Source organism: Verticillium dahliae, genomic scaffold (assembly GCF_000150675.1).
Source record: "Verticillium dahliae VdLs.17 supercont1.3 genomic scaffold, whole genome shotgun sequence".
Lineage (NCBI taxonomy): Eukaryota > Fungi > Ascomycota > Sordariomycetes > Glomerellales > Plectosphaerellaceae > Verticillium > Verticillium dahliae.
In genome coordinates this window covers 14,704-33,844 of record NW_009276940.1, presented here as the reverse complement: position 1 = coordinate 33,844, position 19,141 = coordinate 14,704, and the positions used below count along the sequence as shown (strand labels likewise).

The window sequence follows — 19,141 nt, the reverse complement described above, 5'->3', positions numbered from 1 at the left end:
ACAGGCATGTTGGCGCCCGAACGAACGAACGATATTGACCACCTTTCGCAAAGTGGTGAAGAAGTAGGCCGATGGAGGCGTGTCCCATCCGAGAGCGGGGGAGAGGGGGTGAGGATGTGCAATCAGGCGGAGGGGTGTCAACTCGCCACGGGCAAGTGACATGCTGTCTCTAAAGTTGGATGTTGCTGATGGCATGGTTAGCAAATGTCAGATGGGGGCTGATTCCACTTCGACTCTTGTCATGTTGCGTGTGCTGTCTGATGGGGGATTGGGACCACTTGGTGAGTCTGCACGTCTGCCCTTGACTGGTGCTTGTGAGAGGTTGTTTTGGGCATTCATACATTACCTGCGGTACTTTACCTGTCGTTCGTCTTGTCAAGCAGCCTCTTGCGTTGAAACGCAAAGGAACTCCTCGGAGCGCGCCTTTGGAAGTTGGGGTCCAAAATGACGCGAGTTGTGGAGAACGAGGCGGTCTGGCTAGATCGACATGTGTGAATGCTAGTCATCCATGGAGCTACTTTAAGGACGACGCGAGCGATTCTTGTGAGCACGGCATGCGCCTTCTGAAGAATACGGTATATCGCAGGCTCGCCCCACATACCTTAGGTAAGGCGGTCAACAAGAGTTGGAAACAACTCAAGAGGCAGCCTCCGGTAGATTGGTGAACGGGACGATATGGATGGCAGGCGAGGTGGCGACCCAGTGTTATTGGCGTGCAAGTCTGCTCGCACTGAGCTTGAAGGGGCTCGTCATCTGGTCATCTGGTGTGAGGTGAGCTCGCACTGTTAGGAGCAGGCTCCGAGCGAATGGAGTGGAAGGATGGGAATGGTTGCGCTCGGTGTGCTCTGTTGCCTCGTGTCTGCGGATGTTGTATTCCTACAGACGTCAGCTAGTAAGACAGCCTCCGCGTCTCGCCTGCTGGAGCATGGGAGGCAGTTTGCGAAAGAAAGAGAGCGACATCAACCACAGCGGTCGCTCCAGCCTCGAGCAGGGCTGTGGGCCATTGTGAAACGGCAGAAAGCCGGTTTCTTGTCCCAAACCCAAAGGGAGGGAGCCCTCTTCGTCGACAACAGGAATATACCCAATGAGGTATCAGGGTGGTGAAAGACACAGCGTGGCCATTGACGGCCCATTGAGCCTTGCTTTGGTGGAGGTTCGCCAGACCTGAGCCATGCGCAGTGGCCAGATCCAGGCACGCGCATGTGACAACAGAAGGGGACAGAACGTGATGAATTGACCAATGGCTCTGGCCGTCCAACAGGATGCTTATCAGCCCCAATTGAATAAGGGAGGGGGTGCAATTGGGTGTGGCGGAAGGGGTGGTGAATTAGTCTGACCGCTTGAGGTGTTCGCTGTCAAAAGCTGATGTCACTGCCTGTGGATGTTCAAGTCAAGTACCTGCCTGACGGCGTAGAGGAGAACCTCGTCATCACGGAGTGCGGGTTTTCGGTGACGGCATGACTCTTGGGCTGGTGCCATGAACGGAGACGCCAGGCGAGGCCAATTCGTACAACATGTCTTGCGGTGAGAGGCGCAGGCAGTCGGGCTATCGAGTGTTCAGGTGGAGGTTCAAATGGAGGGTAAAGGGTAAAGGGCACACAGAGGTGGATAATGATGAGTCGACGAGTGAGTCACACAAGTACCGAGCATGAGAACAGGTCGAATTTCGAAAGTCGATTGGCCCTTCCCATTGCACATTTGCATCGGACAACGCCCAGGCGCCTTGCTAGGTCGGGCTCGGCATGATCGCCATCATTCTATCGATAAGACGTCACCACTGGTGCAGAAGTCACGATGTACCATGTAGCTTACCTAGCCAAGATGTACCGGTACGCGCCTACCAGTGGGTGCTGTTGCTGTTGCCTTGGCCTTCCAGCGCACGTGTTGGAGCCTGATTCACCTGTTCTCGTTCCCGTTCTGGTGATGGAATTTCCGCCATTTGCACCTCCAAGCTAACATGGCCACCTGCGACTTGCCTCACCCTACCTAGCTAGGTAGCTACAGAGCGCGCCAAACTCCCAGGATCTCGTCAGCGTGGTCGCAGTCGGAGCATTCGGAAACTGACAAATCCAAACCCCAACAGCCGGGACCAACTCTTACTATAGTCGTCGGACTTGTCGGGCTTTACCTACCTGTACGTATATGGAAATGCTGCACAGACGAACCTCCACGGCCCTCTAGTTGACCAAACGAGACGAGAACACCTGAGTGCCAGGTAAATGCAACTGCTGACAGCTCCTTTCAGCACTAAATACAGTGCACCGACCCACGAGTCCTAAAGCTTGGTATCCCGAACCTTCCGAAAGGCCAATTGCTTCGAACTCAAGCGCCTGCGCGTGCTACTCCCACAGTCCAGGCAGAAACGAGGGGGCGCGAATTCATCGCGATCAAATGCGAGCCTCCGTCATCCTGTACTCCCAGGTCAAGCTCCAGATCCAGGCTGCAGTGTTGGTTCCACCTGCAGCCCCCGGATCAAAGCCTCAAGCCTCAAGCCTCGACAGCATGTCCTGGCAATAAGCGCACTTTCTTCTCGATCAAGGCGTCAAGGTGCATTTGAACCATTGAACCACCAAGACTCGGTGCAGGGGCGCGCTGCTTATTCTGGACGCCCTGATGATCTTTGAGCAGTGTCGGTGTTGACCTTTGGCTGCCTGGTGCGATTGCCCTGGACACTGTCAATCACCCAGTTTGCAGCTTCCAATTCGAGGCATTCGAGGCTGCACATGGTTTGAGGCCGCGCAGGCCTGTGTGCTGCCTTGAGTTTGATTTTCACTCTGCGTCGATTGACCAGTTGCCGCCAATTGCCCTATTGTACTTGTACTGTATGACCAGTACGGCTTGCTCACATCGAACCTCGCATTCCAGTCCACCGAAGCAGGCGTCCGAAGAAGGTTGGGTCATGAGCTCCCTGTCCTGTCCTTTCCTCTCCTACCTTGCTTCGTCGTTACCTGCAAGGACCGGCGACAATTTGATCGGGGCACACCCTCTCCATCTCAGGTGTCATCAAGGAAGCGCACATGACTCTACTGTCGGGGTTAGTGGTGTGTGGTAGTGGTGGTGATGGTGGTGGTGTCCCCTCCCCCCCTTACAGCATGAAGAATGAACCTGCAAGCATTCTTTCCCTTACCCTTCCTTCCTTACAACCCTCCCTCACTGTCGGTGATGGGGCGGCATCGTCAGCTTGCCGCTGCTGGGTGTGGCGCGGCCCGTGTTGTGCCTCGTCTGTCATCTGAACGAATGTGCCCCGCCGCCAGCCGTCTCTCGTGACGGCCATGACGACGCTGGGCCAGTCACTCGACAACCATAATCCGAGACACCTATTGCCAGCGTCCCGTGCTCCGATAAGAACCGGGTGGCTTCGTTGATGCCATCCGATACTTATCGTCTGCGCCGACACTGACAAACGGAGAAAACGGGAGGGAGAGGAGAGTGTCCGTAGAGCCGGCGCATCAATCTTCACGCCTTCATCGTCTGTGGAAGGTGCTGTGCATACATACCATTTCACATTTTGGCCCTCCTCCGTCTCCGTCTCCGTCCCTAGTCTGGTCTGGCCTGGCCTGGCCTGTGATGGACCCCATTGAACCCCCTTGGGATCTGTTCCTGCCGAGGGCGGCTGGCCCTCCGTCACCGTGTCGCTCGCATCACCCCTCGGGCGCCTAATTAAGGCAGCTAGATAATCGTAGGACCCTCATCGCCATTTGACCGCCTCTATTCTGTTCGGCGAAAGTGCTCACTTGCGTGCGTATCAGCGACAGGAAAGGAGGGGTTGAGGGGGGACCACGACGCGACGAGAGGGAGGGGCACGTTGACCCGCGCGCATTGATCCACTGGAATTACCCCGCGACGCTCCTCCTATCGCTCGTGTCGCTTGCGTTATCGTGATTAATGCTCAACCCCTCCATCGGCCCCCGCCGGCCTTCGTCTGGCCCTCGCCGGCTCCTCAACAAGTATTGATACCCGATCAGCCCTCCCTCGGACGAACAGAACTGATCAGGGAGAGTTTTGGCCGCATTACGAGCTGAGATCGGTGGCTGGCCGGCTGCTGGCTGCTGGCTGCTGGCTGCTGCGAACAAAAGCCTGAATGGCACACATCGGCTCCTCTTCCATCCGCAAGTTATTGCCTTCTGTTTTCCGCTCAATCTTGCCGCGCAATAGCGGTCATTCTAGCCTCAGCGGCATCTACGTACTTGCAATGATTCTCCAGTACCCTAGATCTTCGATTGCACCCGCCGGGTGGCTTTCAATGCCGTGACTCGCGTGATGCTAGCATTCAAAAGCATTGGTGAGGTAACGAAACAGTCGTAAGATGATCAGCAGTACTTGAAACGGATCCTAGCGTCCTGCATTCAGGATATCGGGAAGTGATTGATGTTCTTATGAGGTTTGCAACGTGAGCACAATTAAAGCCACTAGAGTCTACGTAATTCTACTTTGACTCGCTTGCCTTCTACTACGGCCGTCATATGACATTGTCGGTGCGTCAAAGATTGGACTGTAGAATACCTGGTTACCTTCAAGTCAACAATCGGACACCGACGAGTAGCAATATGCGTAGGATCATGGCTGATTTCCGCTCCGATTTGCCAATTTGGCCGTCGACCGCAGCCTCGACCTGCACGTCAGAGTGAGGAGATATTGCCAGACAGCTTCCTGCGCCCCTGTAGCCAACAGACAACCTTGGCAGCCAGCCGTTTTTGCCAGTGGCCACGTATAATCGGGCGCAGAACAATGCCACCGCGGACCAACAAGAATGGTGCCAGAACCTAATTCCTCAGCCCCTGATCTGCAGCACGCCTCGTGGCTCCATCCAAGAGGCACGTCACAGCGGGGACGGGGCGGAACAGATGCATTCGAAGACGCCTATTCAGACGAGGCACTGTTGATCAAAATGTCTTTCTTTCATCATGCTGTATCTACATTGGCATCATGGTCAAAATCGCTCGCCCCAATCGTAGGAACCGTTCCGTGTACATCGTGTTTCGACACGGTCGGCATTTCGTGACTTTTGGGGTCAAGTGAGCGCTCCCAGGTGTACAGTCTACACACCCACCACTGTTCCCGGGATGGAGCTCTATGCCCTACCGGATGATGCCTGATACAGCACCCATAGTTTAGTTCGTGCCGGTCGTTTCTCTTCGTTCCTGCCTGGAGGCGACGTTCGCCTGTCGGGCGGGAGGGCGATCTGAGCCGTAAGTCTGTCTGTCTTTCCCTGTTGTTCGAATAACACCTGAAGTGCCCTCATGCGCGCTCCTTTACTTCTGTCCCTGGCTGTATCCGTAGTTGTGAGCTGACGGCTGGTGCTGCTGCTCCTGGGCAAAGCCCGGGGGGCTGCCCCTTGGCACACCCATGCGCTTGAAATGCTTGTAGTCGAGGTACGAGATGCCGGCCATCAGAGTGGCCAATGCACTAATGACGAAAAGCGTTAGATAAAGGTTCACTGGACTGTCCCCCTGTAGGGTGGATGGGAAGCAGGCGGTAGGGCTGGGGCAAGCAATACTCACAAGATGACCAGGGCGACGAGCATGACGGCAACGCTGACGCCGCAGCTGCCGCCGGTGCAAGACCTCGACATGCCCATGCCCTTGAGGATGATGACGACAAACCAGAAGACGGGCTCGATAAAGTTGAGGATCATGTTGGCCTTGAGGCTCTCCCACTTGCGGTAACGGGTTGTGTGCTGGGAGAGGAGCTGGTAGCCGATGATGATCAAGGACTTTACGCTCTGTAGGAGGAGGAGAGATGACCTTGTTAGCATGTTGTTTGAATCGATGCAGTAGAGCGGCGGATGGAAGCTTACGAAGGGGATGATCATAATATCAGAGCGGGTGATAAAGGAGATCATGGAGATGTAGATGCCCGTTAGGATGAGGGCGATGATGATTAGGACTGTTTCGGCAATGTGGAGGCGGAGCTTGAGATGAGGCTCGAAGAAAGCAGCAACGTTGACCATGATGGCGGTTTCCGAGAATCTCAATTCCTGTGGCGATAGCAAGGACGAGGAATGGCGTTCGCAGTGGAGAAGTAAAGTTGAAGATGATCTGAAGCCGTAGGCTCTGGTGGTATTACTGTGTTCAAGCTGTGAAGAGGAGAACAAAATATACAGAAAGGCTGGCGGTTCATCTCGATACATATACGCGTCTCGTTTCCCAACGCTACCCATGCCCCGCCAGCCTCTTCAATCCTGCATCAGACACGACACGAATATCGCGGCGACTCGCGAGGTTCGGCTGCGATTCCGAGAACTCGGCCTCAATGTATTCTCGGGTTTCTCGGCTGTCACCCGAAAACATTCGTATTTCCACAATTTCAGTGTGCGTGAGCCAATGACGGTAGCCCCAGCCCGACTTACACCGACGCTCTTCGTCTGGTCTGATCGTCATTCATTATATGAGACACGCGTTGCCCCTGCTGGGATCTAAGCATTATTTTAGGCTCTTCGAGCCCTTGCGTTGTCTCCTTGTCGAGGAATCCATTGTGGGGATTCAGGGCGCGCGAAGGCGGCTGTGGCGCGATAGAGGCTAGAAACAATGACAAACATGCCCAAAGTTTTGCGTTGCGCTGGCAAGTATCTGACAGGCAAGAGGCAAACCTCCGTCGGATTTGAGCACACCCACCGCCTGCAGGGGCCAGTCCAGTAGCGGTCGAACTCGTGGCTGATCGGGTTCGCCTGTGATCAGGACTGCCATGGAGATGTGGCTGATTGGCGTCAAATCCGACGCGACTCCTTTTTGTTCTTTTCCCAATGTATCCTCTAATGTGAGGTTCCTGTCAGCGTGGAAGAGGGCGCTCTGATCTAGGCGACGCCCAAGTGAAGTCGTACACCATGAGACTTTCCCGCCCGTCGCGGGATTCCTTCAGTACGATGACCATTTCGTCGTCAAATCCAACCCAGTTGCGTCGGTCATCCCACTCATCTCGCGAAGCATCGCCGCCGTTGCTGTCCTCTGCTGGCTGCAGCTGCGAACGGACTTCGATACTTTTGGCATTGGCCCGGCCCTCGAGCTCCCAGACGCGGATCTCTTCGCCCCGGGAGCTGACACTGACAGCCTTGCCGCGCGCCGTGATCTCGACGTCACTGATGCCGGAGGTGTGGCCCCACAGGCGGAGGCCCGGGGACACAGAGAGGGCTGTGGCCGTTGAGGTGCAGACGTGAAGTATCAGGGTGTTGTCGGGCAGGGTAGCCAAGAGGTAGGGGTGTGTGTAGCGAAGAGACGTCGGCCCATCTCCTGGCGAGGCAAACCCAGGTATGTCTGGAGACGAAAATCGGGTTCCAGAAGACCTCGCGCTCTCCGAGGTCCGAGACGGTGTTACAGGAGGCGTCGCATAACCTGATGCCGTTGTGACGGGGGTCGTGTAGGCAAGGCGCGTCGATGTGACCTCGGATTCGCCTGTGCGGCTGTGACGAACGTGAAGGTCTTGGACGCCGATGGACCACCCAGACAGCGTCGCAAAGGTGTATGCGATCGAGGCTACCACTGACCCGGCCATGCTGCGTATGGAGAGTGCGAGTGGTGCCCTCGAGGTATGTGACTTGAGCGATGTCATGAGGATCGGGGCTGGCAGTGATGTTTGGTCTTCAAGGGTCGCATCTTCTGGCTTCTCCTCGTCCTCTTCATCAGAGTCGTATTGGACGTCGAGCTTGCGCACACGGCGATGCCTCGGGTCGTCGGACTTTGCAGCTGGCCGCCGCTCGTAGTTGTAGAGAGATATGAGGACAGAGTCTGTGGCAGTAAGCAGGAAAGGATATCGGTAGGCCAATCCGACCAGAGCGCCATTGCTGGATTTGGCATGCCTATGTCGGCGCTCGAACTTGTTGTCGGCAAGGTCCAGTCTCCAGACGCCAAAGCTACCATCGCCGAACCCCAGACAAATATCCAGATTTTTCTTATCCAGAGACTGGTCGTCAATAGCCATGCAAGTCGGCTCAGAACGCCCTCCGTCGTCGTCGAGCAGGCCCACATGCGCAATCAGGCCCTTCGTCTTGAGATCCCAAGCCCGTAGCCCAGCGGCAGCATCTGCCGTCATGGCAACTCCTTCCACGACCTTGGCCAGGGTCTTCTTCGACACGCTCGTGTCTCCGACATCGAGCTCTTCCACAGTGGCCTTGCCGCGCGCCCAATTGTGCCTCAGCTTGTACTGCCGCTTCCAGTCGGCGTGGACGTCTGGGCCTGAACCGCCGGTACTGCGCACGTCTACGAGACCGCCGCGTTTGCCGATGCCGCCGTCGGCCCAGACGGCGCGGCGCGCAGAGTAGTGCAGCCTGCTGGCGCTCTTCCTGGGTCCATCGCGGAAGCCGGGTATTCGTAGGGCGCGTGGGAGGACGAAGCGCGAGTAGTAGAGGGCGCGCCACAGCTGGGAGTCTGACGCAAGCCGGGAGAGGTGGCGGGAGACGAGGGCGACGTCGAGGAGGGTCGCTATGGGGAGAAACGAGAGAATTCGGACGGCTACCTCGTCGGAGAGGGCAGAGAGGAGATCAGGAGCAGAGCGGCGGGAGGTGGGCGAGCTGGCTATACGTTGGCGCTTGGGATGGGAGGAGGCATCATAGAGGTCGTCGTGCGGCCGGTGCCGCTTGTTCGGCATGCTCATGGGACAGTTGCAGCCAGAGATGAGGAGCCGAGGTGAATGAAAAGGCCTCAGCAGATGGTTCCGGGAATCGAGTTCTTAGAGGAGCTTCGTAAAGAGCTTGACCTCTGAGATAATAAGCTGTTCAAACTGACGAGTTGGTCGAGGCCAAGGCGATGATGGCGGTGAGGCGGCGGCGGATGCAGGTGCTGGAGAATGTTCGATCCCAAGTCCGACACCCGCCAGATCCCCCGCAGCCAGTGCGCTAGGGAGGAACTTTGACCCCTGTAACTTTATTCTCACAGCGACTAGGGGCCGAAGCTTTGGGTGGGTGCATCATGAAAGCTCCACCTGTGATTCCTCAAAATCGCAGCCTCGTCCTCATCGCAAAACAACATCCTCATCATTTCCACGACATCTCCCGCCTTCCAACCGCCCACCAGCATCGTCGATTCCCTCCGGGAAAACACCTCTCTTGGCCTCCGCACACCCAATATTGCACACATCAACACACATACAGCATTACTTGACCCCGCGAAATGCCTCCGGTTTGTCTACCTGCCTGCCTTTTCGGATCCAAATCCCTAACGTGTACCTCCCCTCCAGCGCCATCAAACCCTGCCGCCCGCGGCCACCTCGTCCGCACGTGAAGCTTTGCAGTCGTTCTACTGCAGTCTTTGCTCCAAGGGCTACTCACGCATGAACGACTACGAAGCCCATCTCTCGAGCTACGATCACAGTCACAAGCAGCGTCTGAAGGACATGAAAGCCATGGTCCGCGACCCCAACGCCGGCGCTCGCGCTCGCAAGGCCGAAGCCAAGGCGGATGGCATTATTGCCATCAAGACGCCGGCCAGCGGTGCTGCCCCCAATGGCGGCGGTGGAGGCGGTGAAGGTGGCTTCAAGAAGGGCGGTTTCAAGAAGTCGGGCTTCAAGTCAGCATTCGCGCCAGCGGCCGAGACACCTTCCGCCCCTGCTGCCGTGGAAGCCCCCAAGTGTGATGTCGTGAGGCCACCTCTACCGTCAGTTGAGGACAAGGAATCGGCTGAGGAGAGACCCGGCCTGCTGGAGAGCGATACCGACGACGAAGATTACGACCACTACGACCCGCGATATCCCACCGACTGAGCAACCGCTTTGCTTCACTCCAATTCGCAGTGGATTGTGGCTCGCCACGTCCCCTCTAGGATACAAATCCAAACAGGATGGACGCTCTCATCTACTGGAGCGCATCGTAAATCCAACCCATTTACTCGATCCACCCCGTTGGCCCGAACTGCGAGAGATCTTCTTCCAGCAAGCCCATCATCTGTTGGTTTCCAGAGAACCAGTTAGCCAGCTGCTCCGACTGCACCGCTGTATGCGCCGCCGCACCGGCCTCGACTCCAGTGCCCGGCGCCAGCAGTTCGTTGGGAGGGAAGCCCAGCGCGCTCAGGTACATGTCAAACTCTTCGTTGATGGGCGCCTGATTGGCCGCGGGCTGCTGCGCCTTGGCTTCAACGTAGGTCAGGGCCACGTTGTACAGCACCTGGCACAGTCGATGCAGCTTCTGCACCGGCTCCGAAATGGGCGACGCGCCCCCGAGCGAGTCAGCAAACTCATAGAGCCGCTTGAGATCTTCTGCCGAGGAGGTCTCAATGACGTGGCAGAAGAGGACAAAGAAGGGCGCAAAGGGCGTCAGGAGGATGGCCCTGCGGCGTGTTAGCTCGATTCAGCTGGAAAATCCGATCACTCGATGCAAGCCGCGAGAGGGCAGACCACGCCAATCGTGGTACTGAGGCTATCATGACTTACCAGTGGACGTAGACAGCCTTCATGTGCTGCGCCTCGTCAAGCTGCGCCATGCACTCGTGGTGGATCTGCATGGCGAAGCGCGCCGTCTCAATGCACTCCTGCGTGAAGCGGCTGGGCGAGCCCTCGGGGGCGGGAATGGCGCGGTAGATCAGCGTCAACGTGGACTGGTGTGTCAACTCGTCGCCGCGCAGGTGAATGTCGATGAGGGCCGAGGCGTTGAGGGCCTTGAACCCGAACATGGCCTGCTCGCGCGCCTGCGACGCCGCCGCCATAATGTCCTTCTGATCAGCCTCGAGGCGGCGTGCAGCCTCGACGCGTTCGTGCCGCGGCCGGGCAAGGGCGGTTGGGCTGTAGAGGTGCTCGTAGACGCGGTGGTGCATCTCGGACTCGCGGATCCACGTCGTGATGATGGCGCCCCACGGGTCCTCCACCATGGTGCTGTCGACCGTCCGCGGCAGCGTTATGTCCCAGTCCTGGATGGCCGACGACCGCCCCGTGCGCAGCGCGAGGCTCTTGTCGAGCATGTACGTGTGCCAGAAGAGTAGCGTCTTGACGTCCTTGCCGCTGGCGTGGGGCTCGGGCTTGACGCGGGACGCCCGGTGGTAGCCCAGCGTCTGGCACAAGGTCGCTGCCGTCGAGACAAAGTGCCACGCGAGCGATGTCTTGGACACGTCTATGGAGTACAGGGTCTGCCAGAACGTCAGCGTCCTTCGACACGCCAAATTGGACACGTTTCTTTCTCTCTCTCTCTGGAATAGCACTCACGGCAACGAGCAGGGCCTCGATGCTCTCGGCCTTGGCGGGCAGCATGAGCGGCAGGCTTGCGAGGGCCGTCTCGAGGTTCACCTGGCACATGCGCTGGTACAGCTGAAAGTCAGCCCTCGACGCGTTGTCCTTGGCCAGGAAGCTCTGCTCCATGAAGAGGTAGTACAAGGAGCCCACAACGATAACAAAGCACGGGTGAGAAAAGGTGTCGGTGCAGAAATAGACCTTGCGGCAGAGCTCCGAGAGATCGTCAATGTCGAGGAAGGAGCAGGCTATGGCGAAGATGCTGGGCGGGGCCGCTGGCATGACGTTTCAGCATTGGGTCTTCTTTTCGGCTCTGAGGGCCTCGGAGTGTACGCAGGGTGTGTAGAGACGGGGCGGACAGACCTTTCTGGTGCTTCAGCAGGGACACGACGGCGGCCATCGGGGGCATCGGCAGCTCCGGTAGACCGCCGGGCGGCAGGGGTTGCTGGTTGGGGAACTTGAGCTCGCGGATGGACGACGACTCGTTCTGCATCGAGACCATCTGGCGCAGGGTCAGCAGGGCGGACTGCATGTTGGGCGTCACGTCGCTCAGGGAGGTCCTCTGGACGGCGTTCTCGAGAAAGTCGCGGGCGAAGACCGTGTGCGCCGTCAGCGAGAGGTCGCCCTCGAAGGCTTCCGTCTCATCGTCGTCGTCGTCCGGCTCTTCGTGTGCAAAGGCTTGGGCATCGCCCTTTGGAGCCGAAGCTGGAACGCTCGGTGTCGTTGTCGTGGCGCGCCTCAAGTGGTTGAACTCGGAGGCGAGACCACTGTTGGCGATTGTGCGTAGGGCGTCCTCGATACCGGACAGCCTCTCCTCGATGAGGTCAATTTTCCTCTCACTAGAGTGGCGTATCAATATGAAGATGCATGAGTACTCGCGGGATGGCGAGGTGACCTGAAATTAGCGTAAAGTTCAAAAGGTTGACTGACTATTGATGCGAGATGAGCACGCGTTGCCGTTGCTCTCTGGGTTTATGTGTAACGCCGATGGAGCTACATGACCGCAGAGCCGTCCGGCAGTTGGAGCATGGCGTGCCCTTGTCACAGCGAATCTGCCACTCATCAGCTTCATGCTCGCGTGCACATCAAGTCAGACGGCGAGGTGTTGGTCGCAGCAAGCTGGCCAGGGTGCATAGAGAAAGAAGGGCGAGGGGATATGACTGGGAACTCACTTTCCGTATCCTACATTGGTCACACTATTTCAATCCATGTCGCGTCAGCCAACGGTCACAACTCATAAGAGGCAAAAAAAAAAAGGCCGGTCCGTGGACGGCCGGCGGGGTTGGCGGAACACGGCACGCCATGGCCCGGCCGATTCAGAGACATACCGCTCTGCGGAGATTCGGATCCTCGGGCCCCGTAGACGGATCGACGTCCATGACTTGGTCGTCTCGGGGCGTTGTCCTATTATGAAGAATTGAAGATCGTACGGATTCGGGACCTTCGGCGATGGGTTGCGATGGAAGGCCGCGCAAGCTGTCGGCCACGACGAGACCAAGGCGGCAAACAGAGGGAGTTGAGCTAGGCAGCAGGCTGGCAGTCGCCCTGCCTTGACTCGACCAACGAATAACGACCTAGGTAGGTAGACAATGCGAACCGGAGATTTTGGACAGGCCGGATGGCTCTTCTTTGGATCTTTTGGACGGCGGCCGCTTGTGATGATGGACAGATGGGGCTAGCGTCTTTGCCGCTTTAACCGAGCCTTTCTGTTCCAAGGCTGAGCTTGAGCGGCTTCTCGACAACGTGAATACGATATCTGAGAGTCTGGACTGAGGAATGTGCTATTACAGAAGTCGAACAAAACCAGGAGGCTGTATTGGCCCGTCCTTGAAGCAGAGTTGGCATGTCAAGGCATGTCTGATCGATCATGTATTAGGTCTGAGCAGCTTTGGTGTCAACCCATCTGGGCTACCATTCTAATTGCAACATACGACGGACTCTATTGGTAGAGGAGCATAGTGGCTTCTAGTTGTTGCACATCATCAAGCAGGACAACTTGGGAGCAGTTTGCCCGTGATAAAATCACTAGCGCAAGTCTTAACAGAGGTGCATGGAAACGAAGTATTCTGACAGTCGCCACATGAAATCATTCTCATGAGATAGTAGGTCGTCTGTTGCAGCCCTTCATTGAGAACGATTCCAAATGTCGTGAAGGGTCTGAGGCTGCCTAAGGTAGAGTTCGATGCAGTGCCCGAACAGCAGCATGCTTATAGGGGCTTCAGAAGCCTCAGGGGCTTTATTAGGGGCGACTCAGGGCTTCCACAGGCCTCGAAGCCGCGCACGGGGGCTCCCCCCGACGTCATCGGCCTCGACACCTCGAAGTGGGTCGCAGCGCACCGCTGAGCCTATAGCACGCCTGACGATTGTCAGGTGCGACGCGATCCATCAACCACTTATGAATTATTGCCCATCGCATGCTCTCTCCAGCTGCTCTCTCCAGCAGCCCGAGACTGATACCAGGCCCTCACACGCAATGGCGTACGCTCTTCATGAGCAGGCGTCTCAGGAGACCCTAGTGTCCCTGCTCCAGCTCGACCCAGCACCCATAGAGTCTCCTTACGCCGAAGACGAGAAGGATCTCCAGTTCTCGCCAGAAGACGATGCCGAGCACACAAAACCCACGACAGCTGGCTCACCAACACCTCTCGGCCTCAGCCGCAGCAATAGCCATGCTTCGCACAACTCCATTTACTACCGTATGGACCTAGCCTTTGCGCCTGAAACCCCTCCGCCGCTTTGATGCTAAGAAACCCCCAGTCACCCGCATCCAGAAATACTCGTCCTACCTGATCCCCGTCTTCACGACCATCCACCTCGCCAACACCTCCCTGATCCCTCTCATCACTCGCTCCGTCCCCGCCTCCGAGACCTACCTCCTCCAGGCCCGCGAGCTCTACCAGACCACCCTGACCGAGCCCCTCCTCGTCACCCTGCCCATAGCCGCCCACATCGCCTCGGGCCTCGCCCTGCGCCTGATCCGCCGCTCCCAGAACCTCGCGCGCTACGGCGGCAGCACGCCGGGCATGTACGCCCTCGCCCGCTCGCGCACAAACTCGCCCTCTCGACACGGCGACGGCAACAGCAGCAGCAGCAACACCCGCAGCCACCGCCACGACGCCAGCAACGCCCGCGGCAAGCCGCAGGCCCTGCGCATCTGGCCGCCCCTCAGCTGGATCGCCACGTCAGGCTACGTCCTCGCCGGCCTGGTGGCGGCCCACGCATGCGTCAACCGCCTGCTGCCCCTCTACGTCGAGGGCGACAGCGCCAACATTGGCCTCGCCTACGTCGCCCACGGCTTCGCCCGCCACCCCTTCGTCTCGTGGACCGCCTACGTCGCCCTCGTTGCGGCGACGGCCGGCCACACCGTGTGGGGCGCCGCGCGCTGGGCCGGGATCGCGCCCGTGGCCATGGGCTGGCGCGGCGCCGGCCCGCGCGTCGAGGACAAGAGCGTCCGGCGCAGGAGGCGCAGGGCCTGGTGGGGGGTGCAGGGGGCTGTCGTTGCTGTTGCGGCCCTGTGGGCTGCTGGCGGGCTTGGCGTCGTTGCCCGGGGAGGGCCGACGCATGGCTGGGTCGGCAAGGTGTATGACAGTATTTATGATGTGTTGCCTTGGTAAGGAGTCTGTTGGGCTTGGTACTGTACACATGAGAAGTTGTCGAGACAGCAATGTCCCTGCATAGAGGGGACTGCTTGTACCAACAGGTGTGAGATCGCGACTGTAATTTATATCAGCATATGGCGGCTTTTCCATCGTCTATTAGACCACCTTCGTAACATGTCCCTAAGACGAAGAGCAAAGCACGCCCGCTGAGATCAACTGTAGTGTATTCAAGTGACCGCTTTAAGACGAGGACTCGAACGTCCGTATCTCTGAAATTACATGCAGCGCTGGTGATTTTCCTTTCGCCTTAACCTTAGGAGGTACAAGCAGTTGCTGTCGGATTTTTGCCACGGATGTGCTTCATTGCAGCAGTTCAAGTCTTCGTCCCCGTGTGCTGCCATCCCATACCCAACGCAACGCTTGTCATCGGTCTCGCGTGTTAACCAGCCCCTGGCCAGCCCCTCTCCCTCATGACCCTGCCATAAGTTCAGGATGGCACCTTGGTGGACAACGGCAGCCCGCGCCGGCTCGAAGTGCCTCGCTAACGACGTCCCCTGACGGCTCCAGCACAAGGCCCGCCGCCCCCAAAGTTCTCCTCGCTATCGCTGGCGCCCGCAAAGACAATGTCCGGCTTGCCACCGGGGCACTCATCGTCCTCATCAGGGCCTCGGTATCCGTAAATGATGTTGCAAGGGGGTACCACACTGGAATCGTCCCCATTGCCTGGCATGAACAGCCACCCGTTGCAGCCTTCCCTAGTGGACTGGTAGCACTGCTTACAGCAGTCCTCGGCATCATCGGCGTCGCTGAGTTTAAACTTCCATCCGACCTCGCCAGCAATCCCTATCCAGTTGACATCGGTCCTGAAGTCGGATGGCCTGCATTCGGCAATCTGATTTCCCAGCGCGTCAGCATGGGCTCTGGAACTGCTCATGTTTGAAAGGTCCGGGCTTGTAATGGGACTCACAGGGCTGGAGATAGACGTCCTGGAGGCTAAAGGGCTTGACGACGTGTCCGTCCGTGAAACATGCGTGGTGGTGAAGGAGGTCTCGCCAGAAGGTATGCCATCATCTATCAAGCGAGAATTATCACGCCTCTGCAAGACAACGACCGGCACAATAATGGCCACAAGTAAGACGACGACGAGAGGAAGCAGGAGCTTCCATGAGCAGAGACGACTGTTGAGAATACGTGTCTTCCAGGGCAGGTGCTCCGGAACCGGGGGTTTGTTTTCAGAGGCCGAAGGAGGGCGGATATCAGCTTCAACATCGACAGCACCATCTAAGCCCTTCAAACTCTGACCGGGAACGACCTCAGGGGCCTGTTCAACGGTGATCTGAGGTGCAGCGTTGGCATCGTACTCGGCCCAGTCAGTGCCACTTTCGCGTTGGCTTTGCTGGTTTGACTTCTGTCTCTGATCCTGCCCTGAATCTTCAATACTCGTGTCCTTCAGGGAATCGTTGGCTGCCATGGTGGCAAGACTGTGGAGAGTTTGCCTTGAGGATGGCGGCCGCGGCTGTCGTACTACTTATGTGTGGGTGTGAGCGGTTGTCGAAAGGTCTTTTCTCTCCTGATTGTGCGAGTTGAAGGATGGGAGACTCATGAAATAGGACTAGCAAGGGCGCTTAGTGAATGTACGGCTGTGGAGATAGTATGTCGGAGCATCGGTACGGTGGTGGTAAGTATTCAAGGAAACAAAAGGTCCTTAGTATTCCTCTTGATCTGTATGTCAGATAACTTGGAGCCGACGGCTCGAATCCAACAGAGGGTATCCAGCAACAAGAAGGCGCGATGGCATCAGTGGGCCAGGTACCTAGGGTCTGGGGAATTTCTGGTTGAGATCAAAGAAGGACAAGCGGTAAAAGATGCCTGGTCCTGGCTGGGGATCGAGTATGACCGTAGTATGAGGCAGGCACAGCCACCAGTGCGGTTGCTGGTGCAAGTGCAGGTAGGTGCAGGTGCAGGTGCAGGTTACCTTGTGAAACGGCAGGCAGGTGTTTTGTTCGACCAGCATGCATTCTGATATCGGGCAGGCGCATGAATGAAGCCCCTCCTTCCCCTGACGGCCCTTTAACCATGGCAAACATATACCAGCGAAAGACCTACTGGCATGTCCTCCCTCAACCACACCAAGGTCCAGCTGAGAGACTTACAGCGGGCTATCCATCTGGGCCGAGTGGATCATACACGAAGGCGAGGACACCCAGTTCAAGTAACAAGCTCTGGAAGACACCTCTGCACGTAGGTACTTTGGAAAAGGGTGGAGAGGTGGTGTGTGCAATTCTTGTCATGAACCCTCCCAACGCAGCGCTGATACATCATATTGTACATGAACGTTACTCAAAGGCTTACTTACCCCTTATCCCACATCTCAACCTAGCAACTTGTAGCAGGGCTGGGGGATAGTCCTACTCAAAATGGGGTTCAATGTTTTTCTTTCATCACATACCAGGCCGAAACCCCATATGTTCGTGTCTCATGGTGGCACCAAACGGGACTTCGAGACACACATGGATCGCACGGGGGCAGAACCTCATCGTCTATACATGTCTGCAGCGTCTATGGGTGCTACTGGCCTCGCTAAGCAACAAAAGTTCGTCCATCTCACGCTTGAAGTCGATCCCTGCATGAGCCCCTCTAACGTCACTCATTAAGTATCGTCCCTTCAAACAAGGGTCTTCGCCTCACCCTCCTTCAGCTTGCCAGCGCCAACGAGACGCTTGACCTCGGCGCTCCACACGCTTTTGATCTCACCGGCGACAGTCAGACCGTTGAGCTTGCCAGCGAGCGCGGCCATCTCGTCAGCGTCAATCTTGCCCTGGACAAGGTCAACGTCGCCGAGGACAAGGTCGACATCGGTAGCCGAGGGCTCGCCGGACGCGAAGTAGTTGGCGTCCTTGACGGATCCCTTGAGGATACGCTTGTTCTTCTTGACGGCGTTCTTGGCCGCCTCCTTGTTCTTCTTGGCCGAGTCACGGTCCGCCTTGGCAGCAGCCTCGGCATCACGAACAGCCTGCTCCTCAGCGTCCTTCTTCGCCTTGGCGTCCTCGATGGCCTTCTTCTCGGCAGCCTCCTTGTCGGCCTTCTTCTTGTTCTTGGCCGCGTTGGCCTCCTGGCGGAAGCGCTTGATGCGCTCATCACCAGCCGAAGCGTCGTCAAGCAGCTTGCGGAGGCGGGCGTTGTCCTCGACCTTCTTCTTCTTGCGCGCGTTGGCGTTCTTGCGCTCCACGTGACGCTTCTGGTCACGGTTCTCGTTGTCGTCAGGCACATCCTCGTCGAGGTACTCAAACGTGCGCCAGCTGTCAAAGCTGTACCAGAAGTTGTAGAAAGTCTCGACCTCCTCCTGGGTAGCCTTCTCGCCGCCGAACGTGGGCACGGGCTGCTCCTTGGAGAAGCGGCCCTCGGCCTTGAAGACGTTGCTCCACAGCTTGTAGTAGTTGCCCTTGGCGACCTGCTTCTTCGTGGGGGGGTCGACCTCGGCCTTCTCGTCGACAGAGTCAAATTGGCGGCGCTTGATGGGGTCCATCAGCACCTCGTTGGCCTTCTGAAGGCACTTGAAGAAGTTGTCGTCGTCCTGGATACCGGCCGCAGCCTTCTTGTCGGGGTGGTGCTTGAGAACCTTCTTGCGGTGGGCACGCTTGATCTGGTCCTCTGTAGCCTTCCAGCGGTACTTGGAAAGGCCGAGAACCTGGTAGTGGTCCTGGTTCTGTAGTCCACCATGTCAGCATACGCACTCTTTTTCTCCAGTTTCCGACCAATGCCCGCAATAACGATATACCTTCCAGTCCTTGGCGTCGCGGGCGAGATCCATGGGGTCCTCGGCCTCGCTGATCTCACCGAGATCCTCCGCCTCGACGTTCTTGACGGCCTCCTGAGCCTGGATGCGGTCATCCTCAGAGAAGGTACGCTTGTGGCGGGCGCGGCGGGCGTGGGCCAGGAAGTGAGGGCCGACAGGCTCGATGGTGCGCTGGGTGGCGGCGGACAGCTGGCCGATGGCCTGGAAGTCCTTCTCAGCCGTCCAGCCCTCGGCGAGGGCCGGCAGCGGCTGCGCGACAATAGTTGCGGTAGCCATTGTGGATGATGGTTATGGTGGGTTGGCGGTTGGGTCGGGGAAGGGCTCTTCCCGTCCAGAGCTTGGGGAAGTTTTCCTCTCGAAAATTTTAGTGGGGTGACGAGTGGGACACCCGGTAAAGGCGCAGGCTGCCTAAGTGCATACTGGGCCCATCACCGTGATGTGAACAAGATCTTCGAATCAAATTATTGCATGACTTTTATGGATATGACAATGAGTAGTCGTGGTGAGTTCCTAGTGAAGCTTGTGATGTCCACATACATGTTCAAAGCATGTATAGTTGGACCCCAGTCGACCGACTGACCAAAGACACCTTCCTGTCATC

The 19,141-nt window shown here is 57.5% G+C and overlaps 7 protein-coding genes across 7 annotated transcripts; 2 read left to right on the top strand and 5 right to left on the bottom strand.

Annotated features, from left to right (window-relative positions):
- Window positions 1–5,252: 5,252 nt before the first annotated feature.
- Window positions 5,253–5,950, bottom strand: VDAG_01652 (uncharacterized protein; the record flags this gene model as incomplete). Its single annotated transcript, XM_009657681.1, has 3 exons — window positions 5,253–5,406; window positions 5,502–5,722; window positions 5,798–5,950. 3 exons carry the CDS (start codon window positions 5,948–5,950, stop codon window positions 5,253–5,255), a joined length of 528 nt encoding a protein of 175 aa, XP_009655976.1.
- Window positions 5,951–6,768: 818 nt separating this feature from the next.
- On the bottom strand, window positions 6,769–8,586 carry VDAG_01651 (F-box domain-containing protein; the record flags this gene model as incomplete). The annotated part of the gene is made up of 1 exon (XM_009657680.1): window positions 6,769–8,586. One exon carries the CDS (start codon window positions 8,584–8,586, stop codon window positions 6,769–6,771), a length of 1,818 nt encoding a protein of 605 aa, XP_009655975.1.
- A 515-nt stretch (window positions 8,587–9,101) lies between these two features.
- On the top strand, window positions 9,102–9,690 carry VDAG_01650 (uncharacterized protein; the record flags this gene model as incomplete). The annotated part of the gene is made up of 2 exons (XM_009657679.1): window positions 9,102–9,110; window positions 9,169–9,690. The coding sequence occupies 2 exons, from the start codon at window positions 9,102–9,104 to the stop codon at window positions 9,688–9,690; spliced, it is 531 nt and encodes a 176-aa protein (XP_009655974.1).
- A 121-nt stretch (window positions 9,691–9,811) lies between these two features.
- On the bottom strand, window positions 9,812–12,524 carry VDAG_01649 (fungal specific transcription factor domain-containing protein; the record flags this gene model as incomplete). Its single annotated transcript, XM_009657678.1, has 6 exons — window positions 9,812–10,253; window positions 10,357–11,045; window positions 11,122–11,420; window positions 11,479–11,984; window positions 12,076–12,197; window positions 12,474–12,524. 6 exons carry the CDS (start codon window positions 12,522–12,524, stop codon window positions 9,812–9,814), a joined length of 2,109 nt encoding a protein of 702 aa, XP_009655973.1.
- Window positions 12,525–13,584: 1,060 nt separating this feature from the next.
- Window positions 13,585–14,759, top strand: VDAG_01648 (uncharacterized protein; the record flags this gene model as incomplete). Its single annotated transcript, XM_009657677.1, has 2 exons — window positions 13,585–13,841; window positions 13,903–14,759. Exons 1-2 carry the CDS (start codon window positions 13,619–13,621, stop codon window positions 14,757–14,759), a joined length of 1,080 nt encoding a protein of 359 aa, XP_009655972.1. The 5' UTR covers window positions 13,585–13,618.
- A 526-nt stretch (window positions 14,760–15,285) lies between these two features.
- VDAG_01647 (uncharacterized protein) lies at window positions 15,286–16,215 on the bottom strand (the record flags this gene model as incomplete). Its single annotated transcript, XM_009657676.1, has 1 exon — window positions 15,286–16,215. One exon carries the CDS (start codon window positions 16,213–16,215, stop codon window positions 15,286–15,288), a length of 930 nt encoding a protein of 309 aa, XP_009655971.1.
- A 1,194-nt stretch (window positions 16,216–17,409) lies between these two features.
- Window positions 17,410–18,816, bottom strand: VDAG_01646 (zuotin; the record flags this gene model as incomplete). The annotated part of the gene is made up of 2 exons (XM_009657675.1): window positions 17,410–18,450; window positions 18,523–18,816. The coding sequence occupies 2 exons, from the start codon at window positions 18,814–18,816 to the stop codon at window positions 17,410–17,412; spliced, it is 1,335 nt and encodes a 444-aa protein (XP_009655970.1).
- Between the last annotated feature and the right edge of the window lie 325 nt (window positions 18,817–19,141).